This window comes from Tauraco erythrolophus, chromosome 18, assembly GCF_009769465.1.
Source record: "Tauraco erythrolophus isolate bTauEry1 chromosome 18, bTauEry1.pri, whole genome shotgun sequence".
Taxonomy (NCBI): domain Eukaryota; kingdom Metazoa; phylum Chordata; class Aves; order Musophagiformes; family Musophagidae; genus Tauraco; species Tauraco erythrolophus.
The window spans coordinates 7,269,212-7,281,966 of NC_141482.1; the positions used below are offsets into that span (position 1 = coordinate 7,269,212).

The window sequence follows — 12,755 nt, forward strand, 5'->3', positions numbered from 1 at the left end:
TGCCGGTGCGCCCGGGCGAGCGGCGTGGAGGGAGCGACGCGCCCCCTTCCCAGGCTCTATTTTAAGCAGACATTTACTTTCCCAGCCTCTTCTCCGCCTGGATCCCTGCCCGGGGCGGGGGGGGTGGGGGGATGCGTCTCTTCCCTCCTTCATAAAAGGGCCCCGAGGCGGAGGCCGGGCTCCGGAGGGTTATTTTTGGGAGCAGCTCCTGGGATCCGATGGCCTTGTTAGGGCAGCGCTGACCTTTCTCCCGGCGGGGGAGAAGAGCGGAGCAGGGCGGCGGGCAGCCGGGGCCGGGGAGCGCGGCCGGTTCGGGACCCCCTTCCTCCGCCGCGGGGCTCGGCTCCCCGGGCGCAGCCCCATGTCCGCGGCGGGGGCGCGGCGGCGGGGCAGGTAGCGGCGCGGCTCGGCTGCCCCTCCCGGGGGGGCTCGGGCCCGGCCCGCCCCTCTCCCCTCCCTCCAATTTCTCCTTCCTCCCGTTCCCCGGCCCCTCGGCCGGGCGAGGCGAGGCAGGAGCGGCCGCTCCCGGCGCCCAGCCCGGCTCCTTCGGGGATGCGGCAGCCGCCCCCGCGCCCCGGAGCTCTGCCCCTGGGAGCGCTGCCCGGCTGAGGGGGCACCGGCGGGTACCATGAGCGGCGGCAGGTTTGATTTCGATGATGGAGGTGCCTATTGTGGGGGCTGGGAAGGGGGCAAAGCCCACGGGCATGGCATCTGCACCGGCCCCAAGGGCCAGGGCGAGTACTCGGGCTCCTGGAACTACGGCTTTGAAGTGGTGGGCATATACACGTGGCCCAGCGGCAACACCTACGAAGGCTACTGGTCCCAAGGCAAGAGGCACGGCCTAGGAATCGAGACCAAAGGACGGTGGGTTTACAGAGGCGAGTGGACCCATGGCTTTAAGGGACGGTATGGCGCAAGGCAGAGCATGAGCAGCGGAGCCAAGTACGAAGGTACCTGGAATAACGGCCTGCAGGATGGCTATGGCACTGAGACATATGCTGACGGAGGTAAGGGTGACTCCGGAGGGGCCAGGAGGGTGATGAACAGCTTGATACCCAGCCCGTGATGGCAGAGGCTGCATGTTGTCACTGCTGAATGCATGAGCTGATCCTGTCCCCACTAGTGAGATACAGACAGGCGCAATGGTCTACAATGAGCCATTGGGGTGCTTCAGGCAAGAAGCAGGGCTTGAGGGGCAACTGCCTTGTAAATGTCTGTGTGTGCACCGATTTTCACAGTCGGGCGCAGTGTGTGTGGCTCACCATCTGCGGACACGAGGGAGGAGCAGTGGCAGCATTGCCCCTGCCATCCCTCCCTCGGGAGCTGCTCTCGAGTGTCTGTATCAATGGTTAATGTGAAGCAACTTGATTTGTGTAGTCTGTGACTCTTGGTTCCCCTGGGACTGGTGATTGCAGTTCATCACCGAACCAAACCAGAAGCTCCTTGCTGGTGTGCGACCGCAGCGAGCCGTTCACTCGCTCACTGGGCAGTGAGTTGTGAATGTTTTCACGTCGGATATGAGCCGCCCACGGCATCGTAGCACGCTTTGCCTAGGCATTAAACACTGCTCGCGTGCCTCTGATGGGCTGCCTGGACATCTGCTTTGCTGAACCGTTTTGGTTGAGTTCATCTAAGCTGTTTAGAATACGTAGTCACACGCCTTTCCCTAAAATAAATCCCTTCGATTACTTGGAAGCTCTCAACCTCTGCTAGTACACAAATGCACCGTGTAGTCAGATATTTGTTGTGCTCAGTAATTGCTCAGTCTAATTGTGTTCTTGCATTAGTGGCAGTTTTGGGGTTAGAAACATTGCAAGAATCTCTATGCGAGTAATTCTGTAGCTCTTCAGTACTGTCATGTTCCAGGCTGCCATATTTAGGATAGCTAAATAGAGAGGGTCATTTGAAAGAAATACTCTTCAAAATATGGACCAGAATTTCATCTATATTTCTCTAGGACAAGCAATGGGGTTAGTTTGTAAAGAAAAATAACAGTAATGGTATAAATCTTCAGAATGAAGAGATTACAAAAACGGACTAATTCAAGACTGGCTGTCAGGGTTATGCTTTTACACCTATATTTGTTGCCTAGATACGTGGCTAACTTTAAGCCAACTTTGAAGTTGACTGATTTTGTTTGTGCCCATTGAGGTTGTAGGTACAGACATGAACTGATTCATCCCTCCAGCTCCTTAAATTTTCTCCTCCCTCTGCTCCATGGCCGCAGAGCGGTTGAACACTGAGCTGTGCAGCTTGCACCGCGGCAGTGAGAGTTCAGGCAAACACGTGTGTATGCACCTGTGCATTGCAGAAACCTCATGTGTGGCCATAAGACGTGCAGGTTACGTGTACGGTGTGCTCTGATGAGTAACAAGCAGCGATCAGATAACTCAGCAATGGCTGCCATTGGGACTTTCACTCTGGAGACTGAAAGGTCTCCTATGAGTTTGCATGGCCTCTTCCTTGCTGCTTCCTAAAATGCATCTTCTTCCAAGGGGTTCAGGGCTGCTGGATTTCAAGTTAGTGTTGTAGAGGATTTTGAGAGGCAAAACTTGGTGTAGGAGTTTGGATTTAATTAGATCTTGGGCTGAAAACTTGGGACAGAAGAGGGGGAAAGATGAGTCAAGACATTCTCCTGTAAGGATATGTAAGATACTGCTTCTGACAGTGTAGCACTCCCCAGGGTGTTGTCCCACCTGCCTGATCCCTGGTGCCGCCCGAGGCTGACAGTTTAGCTCTGATCCATTATAGGACAAGGGGCAATGGCTTTAAACTGAAAGAGGGGAGATTTCGATTAGATATAAGAAAAATTTTTTACATTGAGGGTGGTGAGGCACTGGAACAGGTTGCCCAGAGAAGTTGTGGATGCCCCATCCCTGGAAGTGTTCAAGGTCAGGTTGGATGAGGCTTTGGGCAACCTGGTGTAGTGGAAGATGTCCCTGTCCATGGCAGGGGGGTTGGAACTAGATGATCTTTAACGTCCCTTCCAACCCTAACCATTCTATGATTCTATGTTTAACATGTGCCCTGCCAAAGGCACCGTGGGCAGTGCTGAGCTGAGCCCCTGAGACCCCGCCAGACCTGGCTCACAAGGGTTCCACCACAGTGCCCAGCATCCCTTCCTGCATCGGACTATCATGTCCTGGCTGGTCCGAGATGTTCATTCCACACATGGGCTTCTCTGATGGTACAGGAATGCGTAGAAAGCTGCATCCAAAGCCGAGCTGGGGATTGCCAGCTGGTGTCACGTGTGTACGACTTGCAGGACCCAATCCTGTTTTGTCTCCTCACCTGTACGCATTAACCGTCTGCAAGATCCAGACGTGACCAGGCTGCTAACTGGACCTGTTAGTATTTGAATTTGAGGTTTCCAAGATAAACATCTGGAAAGGCTTTGGACATCTGCCATCCCTCAAGTAGGGGACATGATTCCCAAGCCCCCTGGAAGCCAGCCACACAAGGAAGAGGGCTCTGGGAACACGCGGCTCTTGCCAGGTCATTAGAAGCTTTAGGTCGTGGCTGGGCTGCATGCAGATTTCAGGGGATGTAGAGGATTCTAATGTATTAAAATAGACTTTAACTTTTTAAATATATTTATATGTATATATACACACATGCATAAAAACTTTATACTTTAAAATACACTTACAAATCACAGCCAACCCTGTAAGTGTATTTTATCTTGTGGCTGGCTGAGGTTAGTGGCTAAATAAAGTCCAAATCTGCAGTGAAGCTTTTGGAAATCATGTCCAGCTTTCTGGTGTCTAATAAGAAGTGGACTCATGGACTCTGCCCAGGCACTCCGTGGATTGTTTGCTTTTTCTCTCCACTACCACGTGCCCACTTTTGTGAAAACTATGGGAGACTGTTGGCTTAAAGAGCTTGTCTTCTGTAATGGTGACTGAAATTAGCCAAGGGGTTCAAAGCTCCTGGTGTGGCTGGGCAGAGACAGTAACGCGATGATGTGTTTCCTTGGGTATCCAAGCTGAATATACGTGTGTGTCTGCTGCTGTCCCCTGGAGCGAGCTCAGAGAGCGGGATGCGCTGCCTGAAGCAGGCAGTGACTGGGGTTGTGGAAGGCATGGCGTGAAGGAACTCGGCGTTTTGCAAGCTAAGCTATGAGTAAACACCTAGTTATTTGGCTTCTACCTGTAGGTTTTGTCTCTGCTGTCAGGAAAGACTCATTATTTGGATACTTTTATGCTTTTGACTTGGAATGCTTGACCCAGTCAAATCACACTGCAGAAAAACATCTCACTGCTAATGCAGATTCGTGCTGCGTACGCAGGGTCCGGGTTCCCAACTATGCTTTGCTACACAAATAACTGTTTATATATATCTGTATGGGGGGAGAACTCACCTGCAATCAGAGCAGCCTAAAACCAACATATTTTTGACGCTGTGATTGATCTCTAGGGCACTAAGAGAAACCAGTGGTGTCAATTAACTGCGTGTGGAAACCATTAGACCGTTCAGTGATCATGAGATCACAAGACAGGGAAAAGAAATGCAGAAGTGTGCTTTAGCGGGAGAGATGGAATGGGGTGATGTGGAGCAGTGCCAGCTCTTTGGGTGCCTGGGACAGGAAAAATGCGGTGGAAAGGGGCCTGGGCTGGGGCAGAAGGAGCAGCATCCGTGGGACTGCAGCTGGGGAAGTCTTAATGAGCCGAGATGGTGCTAGCTTGTGTCTGCTGCCTCTGTAGCAAAGCTCCTCTGTGGCCGAATTTGACCCATGAATTAATGCTGTGAATTTTTTTTTCCTCTCTCTGTTTATTTTTTCTGCCTTTCTTTTCCAGCAGAAACCATCAGATAACACTGTTGGCATCAAAATTTACACCAAAGTGAAGCACTAGGTTTTTGCTGGCCCATCTCACACGTGGTGCTGTGCATTGATTTACTGTCCCTGGCCTTTTACACCGAGTTCTTCTAACGCGTCTGTCATCACAGTATCTGGGTAACAGCAGAGGATCATAGAGCAGCGATACAATTTGAGTTGTTTTCATTATTTACCTGGGTGTTTGTGTTATTTACATTCATCAATGATTATACTCGAGCTTAGAGGTGGGCTGGGATGGGGAGACGTGACGCCACTGACAGCGGGTGCTCGCTGCGGGCTGGGTGTGCGCCGGGAGCTGCAGCTGGGCACCATCCTGTCCTGCTGCCAGGGCGAGGCAGAGGGTGCTGCCAGCCCATCGATGCGTTTGGAGGTGAAGGCTGCAGGGACACCATTTTCGTCGATCCCACAATTTAATCCCTCCCATCCTATTAAGGCACGTAGACAGGGCCAACCCCCCGCTTTGGTCGGGGATGGGGAGAGGTGATGAACCAGGTCCCTGGGGGTCGCAGAAGAACCAGTGTTTTTTGTCATTGTAACAAGAAAAAATGCAGGAAATACGGGATTTTTGGGGTCCTGTCCCCCAGTAATTGCACCCCGATGGGGTTGGATAGCTCTGTCCCCCCTTGCCCAGGCTGCTTTGATGTTCAGGGGGTAGCGGTGGCTCAGGGACGTGCAGCCCTGTTGAGCCACCACCTGCAGTGCTGAGGGGGTTTGCACAGCCCTGTTCTCTCTTGAACCAGCTCTGCTGGTACGTGCTGGTGAGCCAGGGCTTGGCTCTGCTCAAACCTTGCGTGCCCTGACACATGGCCACCAGCACCTCCAGCTGCTCTCAGCAGCATCTGGCTCCACTCCAGGGGTGGTTTATGGCTCTGTCCTGGCACGAAGCCTCAGCCGGGCACTGAACCACGGCATGGCAGGGACACGACACTGCCTGCTCGCCCTCGTGTTGGTTGGGCAGCTGCGGGCAGCGCGGTGTGTCAGTGCTCTCCGTTAAGCCAGGCAGGGTTGGCAGGTTTGGTCACACCACGCGCCGGAGGGACGATGTTCTTGTGCCGTATATGCTGACATTGGGCAGCCGAGGCCAGCCCAAAGCGCGGGTGTGAAACCTCGTGTTGAGGGTAGGCACGAGTGGCCCCTCAAGCTCTGCTCCCTAAAGACCTGCTGTGCCACATGGCTTTTCCCATCCAGGCAGCCCTGGTGCTGCTCAGGGAGATGCAGGGGGCCGGGGACTGGCTGGAGGGCAGTGGCTGCTCCAACCTGGCCCCCGAGGAGCAGCTGCCCTAAACCTGTGAGACTTTTCCAAAGTTCCTCTTCCAGAGGGTTTCCATGGTGGCACTATCAGCTGCAGCCTGCTGTGTGTGAGGCTGGTCTGTCCTAGGAGGAGGTCTCCAATGTCACCCCGATCGTGTGTCGGCCCTGCTCGCTGGCGGGGATGAAGCGCCGTCTTCACTGGCTGTTGGTGGGGAGGGACGTGGGGGCACTACGGGAGTCTCCGTAACTTCATTTTGCGCTGGGAAGCCTCATCACCGTTTTACGGAGAGGGCTTTGGGAGCACAGTGAGGAATATGCCCAGATGCCTGACCATCTCCAGCAATGGTCCTCAGCTCCCGGCTCATGCCCAGACTCCTAACCCATGCTGCCCACCTTATTTGTCCTAACGGAGATTCCAGCTCTGCCAAGAAACTGGGCAGTAGCCCCTTGCTGTGGCAGATGGCTCCCCTGGCCTGGCCACAGCCTGCAGATGCTCTGCACTACCTGAACCCGTACATTTTTTAGTAGGGGAGACCAAATGTTTGCAGGGAGCCCAAAATTCCTGTGTGCTGGGCAGGGGTGGCGGGGGCGGCTCACCCCGGGGCAGCAGCTGCTGCCCGCTTGGGCACTTCTTGTCTTTCCTGGCCCCCGGCGCTGTAAGTTAACACCCCACAGGCGGGTCCAAAGAGGATTTCAACGAAACCTGAAGCTTGGGAGGAGAGATTATGCTGCAGAAGTGGCCTGGGAGACCGTAAAATATGCACTCCCACAATCGCCAAAGAAGGAACTGGATTTGCTCCCTGGGGAGCAGGGTCATCCCTGGTCTCAGTAACGGCATCTGGGGGGGGAGATGAATGCCTTGAAGATAGGTCACCCCCTTCTTTCTCAGCCTGGCCCCGCTGAGCCTCCCCTGGACCCTGAGCGTGCTGACTCTCCCAAAATTTGGTGCCTCCTGGTAGGCCACTGCTTAATGAAACCCAGGTTTAGCACAAATGCCCCCTGCACGGCTGGCCCTTCACTTGCATGAAACAGCAGCTGGGAGAGTAAAGGAGCGGGGTGTTTGTGCTCCCCCAGCACCCCGGGGAGGAGGGTGCCAGCAGCCTCTGCCCCACAGGGTGCTGGTTTGGGATGAGGTGACCTGTTCCAGGTCCTGTAATGCTGGGAGCAGAGCTGAACGCTGCTTTTATTTGAGGTGGTTTGCTGGTTTCTGAGGCAACTGTATCTACAGAGCGAGGAGAGCTGGGCTGCGGAGACATCCCGTCCCATCCCATCCCATCCCACAGGACTCAGTGGGGATGTGCTGTCCCTGGCAGCCCGCTATGCTGGCACATGAGTGTGGGTACTGTAGGTGAAGGCTGCCCCACCAGCCCTCCTGCCCTTCCTAGGAGATCTTCTCGCAGGGGACTTTGATGGTACTACTTAAAGTCTCTTGACGTCCTGGTGAGAAAAATCAGAGTGCTGGTCTCCAGTTCACTCTTCTGGACCTGAAAAGGTGCAGACCTGGGAGGTGCCTGGAGAGGAGTGATGTGCTTTTCCCAGTCCTTCAAGTTGTCACTGCCAAGGTCCTTCCAGCTCTTAGCAGAGTCTCACACCCAGAGTGCAGCCCTGGCCATGGTGAGCATGATCCTCTCGGTGTCCCCCCATCATATAATACAACGTGCCCTCTTGAGCTGGGTCTGGCAGAGCGTGGTAGGGTGGTGTTTTTTGAGGCGGAGCTGGAGGGAACCCCACTTAGATCTGCTCTGCTCCCCTCTTCCCTTTTTCACCCATCTTTTGCTTCGTGCAGCGTGGCACAAGTCTTGGTCTTGGGACCACGGAGAAGCTGTACGTCAGGGCCAAGCAGATGCAGCTGCAGGTGCCGGGGCAGCCCGTGCTGTGGCCAGGGGCCTGACACAGGGGTCTAGAGCCGGTCCTGGCAGCCTGTAAGTGACACACCGCAGAATGGGCTGAAAGGGACTGTCACCGAGCCAAGGAGAGCTGTGCCACCGCAGCTCACGTGTCCTCTGGGGCTTCTGTCACCCTCTTGGCACAGCCCAAACTCCAGCTCCGCGGGGCTGCCTCCTGTTCCCTGCTCCGGATGCAGATCCAGACCCCATCTGTTTAGTGCCTTTGGGTTTGCACCAGTGTCCCCTGACGCCTTTCCAGTGAGCCGTCACCTCCCAGCAGTGGCTCTGGGGTTTGTGCCCTCTGCTCCCAGGGGACGGCTGCCTTTGCATGCAGATGAGCACTAGCGGAGTTGGGGTTCCTCTCCTGGGAAGGTGGGTACGTCCACTCTGGGGCAGCGCTACCCCACAGCCCACCTTCTGTTGCTGGCTCGGCCAGGAGCGAGCCGCCTTCTCACCCCATCCCTCTTCTCTCCCGCAGGCACATACCAGGGCCAGTTCACCAATGGCATGCGGCATGGCTACGGCGTGCGGCAGAGCGTGCCCTACGGCATGGCCTCCGTGGTCCGCTCCCCGCTGCGCACCTCCCTCTCCTCCCTGCGGAGCGAGCACAGCAATGGCACCCTGCCCCAGCAGGACTCCCCCGCCGCCAACCCCGAGAGCCTGCCCCTCTCGCCCACCATCACCCGCGGGGGCTTTGCCCTCAGCCTCTATGCGGAGGCAGAGGCCGGCAAGCCCAAGAAGGGGGGGCTCTTCCGCAGGGGCTCCTTGCTGGGGAAGCTGAAGAAGTCCGAGTCCAAGTCATCCCTGGCCAGCCAGAAGAGCCGCGTCAGCTTCCTCAAGAGCGAGAGCGGGATCAGCTCGGCCGCCAGCGACGCCACCTCCACCGTCAGCCTGGGCGAGGGCGCCGAGGGCGAGGAGTACCCCCCCTTCGAGTCCGACATCGACGCCACCACCACGGAGACCTACATGGGTGAGTGGAAGAACGACAAGCGCGCCGGCTTCGGCGTCAGCGAGCGCTCCAGCGGGCTGAAGTACGAGGGCGAGTGGCTGGACAACCTGCGGCATGGCTACGGCTGCACCACGCTGCCCGACGGCAAGAAGGAGGAGGGCAAGTACCGCCACAACGTCCTTGTCAAGGGCATGAAGAAGCGTGTAATACCCCTCAAAAGCGCCAAGATCCGGCAGAAGGTGGACAGGAGTGTGGAGGGGGCTCAGAGGGCCGCGGCCATCGCCCGGCAGAAGTCGGAGATCGCGGCATCCAGGTAGGCACTCAGGGCTCCGGCGTGCATGTCCCCGTGGTAGTGGTAGTCCCCATCCCACGTGTCCATCTGGAGCAGTGCTGCATGCCCCCTCGCCGTGCGCCAGCAGTGGGGTCAAACGTGGCTCCACATAATTTCTGTTTAACTCTTTGTACTAAATGCCCGTGGAGCGGGGCTCAGGGTCCTCGTGGCAGCTCAGGGGTGTTCAGGACCTGTCCTCTTTCCCACCCCTTCTCCTGTCCCCCTGCAGCCCTGGTCCAGGGAGGAGCTGCTGGACAGCAGGGACTGGTGCCGACTCTGCTGCTCAGTGGGATGGGGTGCACAAGCTGTTGGGATGGGGATCGCCCTGGGGCCGTGCCAGGCTGCCGGAGCCGCTGCATGCCACTGACGGGGCAGGATGAGGAGTGGGATTTGGCTATGAGAAATCCAACGGGCTCATGAGCAGCCAGCAGGAATGTCCCAGATGAATCGGGTCTGCAGCAGAATGTGGCTCTACTCTGGAGACACCAGTGTGGTTCTGTGGGGAGTTTATGGGATGCATGAGGTTGTCACTTAATTTTAGTGGCTCAGTGTAAGGGGCTGTCTGGGACAAACAGTGCTGTGCTGGGATGCTGTGGATTGGGAGGCCGGACCTACAGCGGGTACCAAACTGAGGAGGGGGCTGCCTCGGGGAGCCCTGTCTGCCCCCCCAGACCCAGCTGCCCTCGGCCAGGTTTTGAGTGAGCATTTCTGCTGTGAGGGAGGCGACAGTCGGAGCCTGCGGTGGATGGCTGGGCCCAATCCTGTGGCACACAGCCAGACTCTGCAGCCCATGAGGCTTTAGGAAGCCGGGAAAGGAGGAACTGGGGAGGGCTCCACTGGGTTTGCTCCCTTTTGTCCCCCCCAGTTCTGTCCTGGCTGGGCCCAGGGTGGGCCAGGGGCTGCGGCAGCCGGCGGTGAGCGAGCGGCAGCGTGCCTGGCGCCATGTGCAAGGGAGGAGCATGAAAGGAGCGGCTGCAAGCACGTGGTGGTCTCCTGTGTCACTGGTGTCCCTTGTGCCAGCAGGGACGCGGGCACCACCGGGCACTGCGTTACCCTGACACCACCCGGTACCTTGGGACCAGACTCGTGGGCTCTGCTCAGAGTTAGCTGTGTTAGAAATCATCAGGAGAGGAAAGTCTAATTGCTCCATTGTCCCTCCTGGGGTGGAGGAGGGAGGAGATAAAAGAGGGGCTCCGGAGTCTGCCCAGGAAAACCCCCTTCTGCTCCCATCCCTGCCCGTGTCAGAGCTGTGTGGGCAGCGCACTCCCCTTTGCACAGCATTCCTGCCAGTCTTGGAGCCGGCCTGGCAGAGACTAGAGGTTGCCAGGCAGGGTTGGAGCCTTGGCTCCTATCCTCTTCCTCAGGGAAATATGGTTGTGACAAACCTCGAGGTTTCACCTTGGCTTGCCATCCAACCCTGACCCCGCGCAGGCTTCGCTCAGGACTCCGTGACTGTCCTGCCTTGCTCATTTAGTGCTGTTTAATTATCAAAGTTACTTCATTACCGAGCAGAGATGGCAAATAACTGTGGTGGGGAGGGCACCTGTTCCCAGACCCCATCCCTCCCCTCTGAGAAACCCCAACTTTACTCTCCAGCAGCCATTTCGACTACAAAGGTTTGCGGGGACTGTGATTGTTTTAGCAAAACTCAGTTGCCTCGGAGACTGGCAAAGAAAAACGGGCGGGATTGCAAGTGAAACTCCGTGCAGGGCAGCGAGGGTAAAAATAAGAGGCTGGGGTGGCATGGGGCCCACCAGAGCATGCCGGCAAGGCAGGCTCAGCCCGACACTGGCTTCTCTGTGCCCGAGTGAAATGTGCGGCCACAGCGCTGGGCACCTGTGAATAAGGAGGCTGGAGTTGCAAAAGCTGCTCCCCGAGAGCTCGGCGGGTTTACACAAGCCTCTTTTCATTATACACTATTTACGCTTTGGATCAAAAGTGGCTCTGCAGTGTTTCCATCAGGGCTGGAATGCGCTCGCTGCCCTGACGGGGATCGCGTCCCTCCCCAGCGCAGCTAGGGAATAATTTCCTATTAAGGAAACCTCGGAGCTGGAGGAAATAAGACGTTAAAGCCGGTTTCCTCCAGGGAGTCCTCCCCTAGCAGACCCTGGGATCGTGCTGCTGTTGCGGCAGGGAAGGGGTCGTTTTCCCTGGCAGCACGGTGCCCCGGGCCCCTTCCGGCAGTGCTGCCTGCGGCTCAACTGGACCCGCTGCAAGGAGGAGAACTCGGGCTCCTCCATCCTGTAAACTATCACTCACCATTTCCATCAGCATTTATTCCCGGCGTATGCTGCTCTGGGCAGAGCTGCTCTCTCTACCTGCTGCCTTTTTAAAATCTGGCTCGCGCCCTCCTTCCTCCTCCTTTCAGCTCAGCTTTGGGGTCGGGAGTAACTATAGATAATTTTGCCTCGAAAGGGTCCTTAGGTTAAATCCCAGCTCTGCCAACAACTTTCTCTTTGTCCCTGAACCTTGCCTCGGTTTCCACACCCAGGACAGAGAGTAATTCCAGACCGATTGTGAAAATTGATTATTATGGTTTATAAAAGGGCTGTACTATCTTTAGCATCACCGCAGCATGTAACTGCGAGGTGGAGTTCTCTAGATGGAGCTTTTGTATTTCTCCTCGGATGGCTGTGCGTTCCTTACCCAAGGAGATGTCTTTGAGGCTACATGAATCCTTTTTTAGGGGAAGATGTGACGTATCTGTGTGTAAGATTATTGCTAGGAACTAATTAGCAGGACACAGCAGCTGGGCTGTGCAGGGGCCCGACTACCTCCGCGTACCCGTGCTGGTGTGTGAGTTGTTGGATGTTTGAGTTTCGTTTGCTTCTGGCACTAAGGGAGCTCCTTGCAGAGCTAAAGTACCATCATATCCAGCCTTCCGCTGCCTGGGGGTGAAATGTCGGGAGAAGAACAGATTTCACTCTTTGGCACCATAAAAGGCTCTTTAGGGATATAAATCCTGAGGAAAACAAGGCCAAGCGCTGGAAGCTGCCTCGGCCACTTGCACCGCAGGAATCCCAGGCACGTGCCGAGCTCTGGGGGTGCGTGGGCAGGAGGCTACCGGCAGCGTGGCAGTGCCGATGTGTGCCGGGCCGGTGATGTGCCCTGCGGAGATGGGTGGGAGAGCAGGGATGGATGGGGACGATTGTCAGCCATGGTCAACAAACCTTCCTCGTCCCGTGCTCTGCTGTGAGGGCACCCAAGGGACAGGGCTGTTTTGCAGCTCCCGCGCCTCCTGCCTGCTTGCTTTGGGTTTCCTGGCCAGCGTGCCGGGCAGTGCCAGCTGTTCCCTGCCCCGCTGCCAGTCCTGCCCAAACGGCACTGCCTTGGCCTCCTCAGCTCCCTCCCGAATCCTCCCGGGCTGGCAATCCAGCTGCTTTCCCCATTGTGCAAGCAGCTGAGGACAGAGCTGGCATTGCCTCACCACTGGATGAGAGGACAGTGATTTTTTTAAACTTTGTCATGATGTTAGTGAAAATCATTTGCCATGGGGGCACG

The 12,755-nt window shown here is 56.4% G+C and overlaps 1 protein-coding gene across 1 annotated transcript in view; it reads left to right on the forward strand.

Moving 5' to 3' along the window:
- The first annotated feature begins 628 nt into the window (after positions 1 to 628).
- The window catches only part of JPH2 (junctophilin 2), a 30,488-nt gene continuing 18,361 nt past the window's right edge, over positions 629 to 12,755 (forward strand). Inside the window, exons 1-2 of the mRNA XM_086622919.1 lie at positions 629 to 1,007; positions 8,453 to 9,236. Coding sequence (XP_086479045.1) covers positions 629 to 1,007; positions 8,453 to 9,236 — 1,163 coding nt within the window. The remainder of the gene's footprint in view (positions 1,008 to 8,452; positions 9,237 to 12,755) is intronic.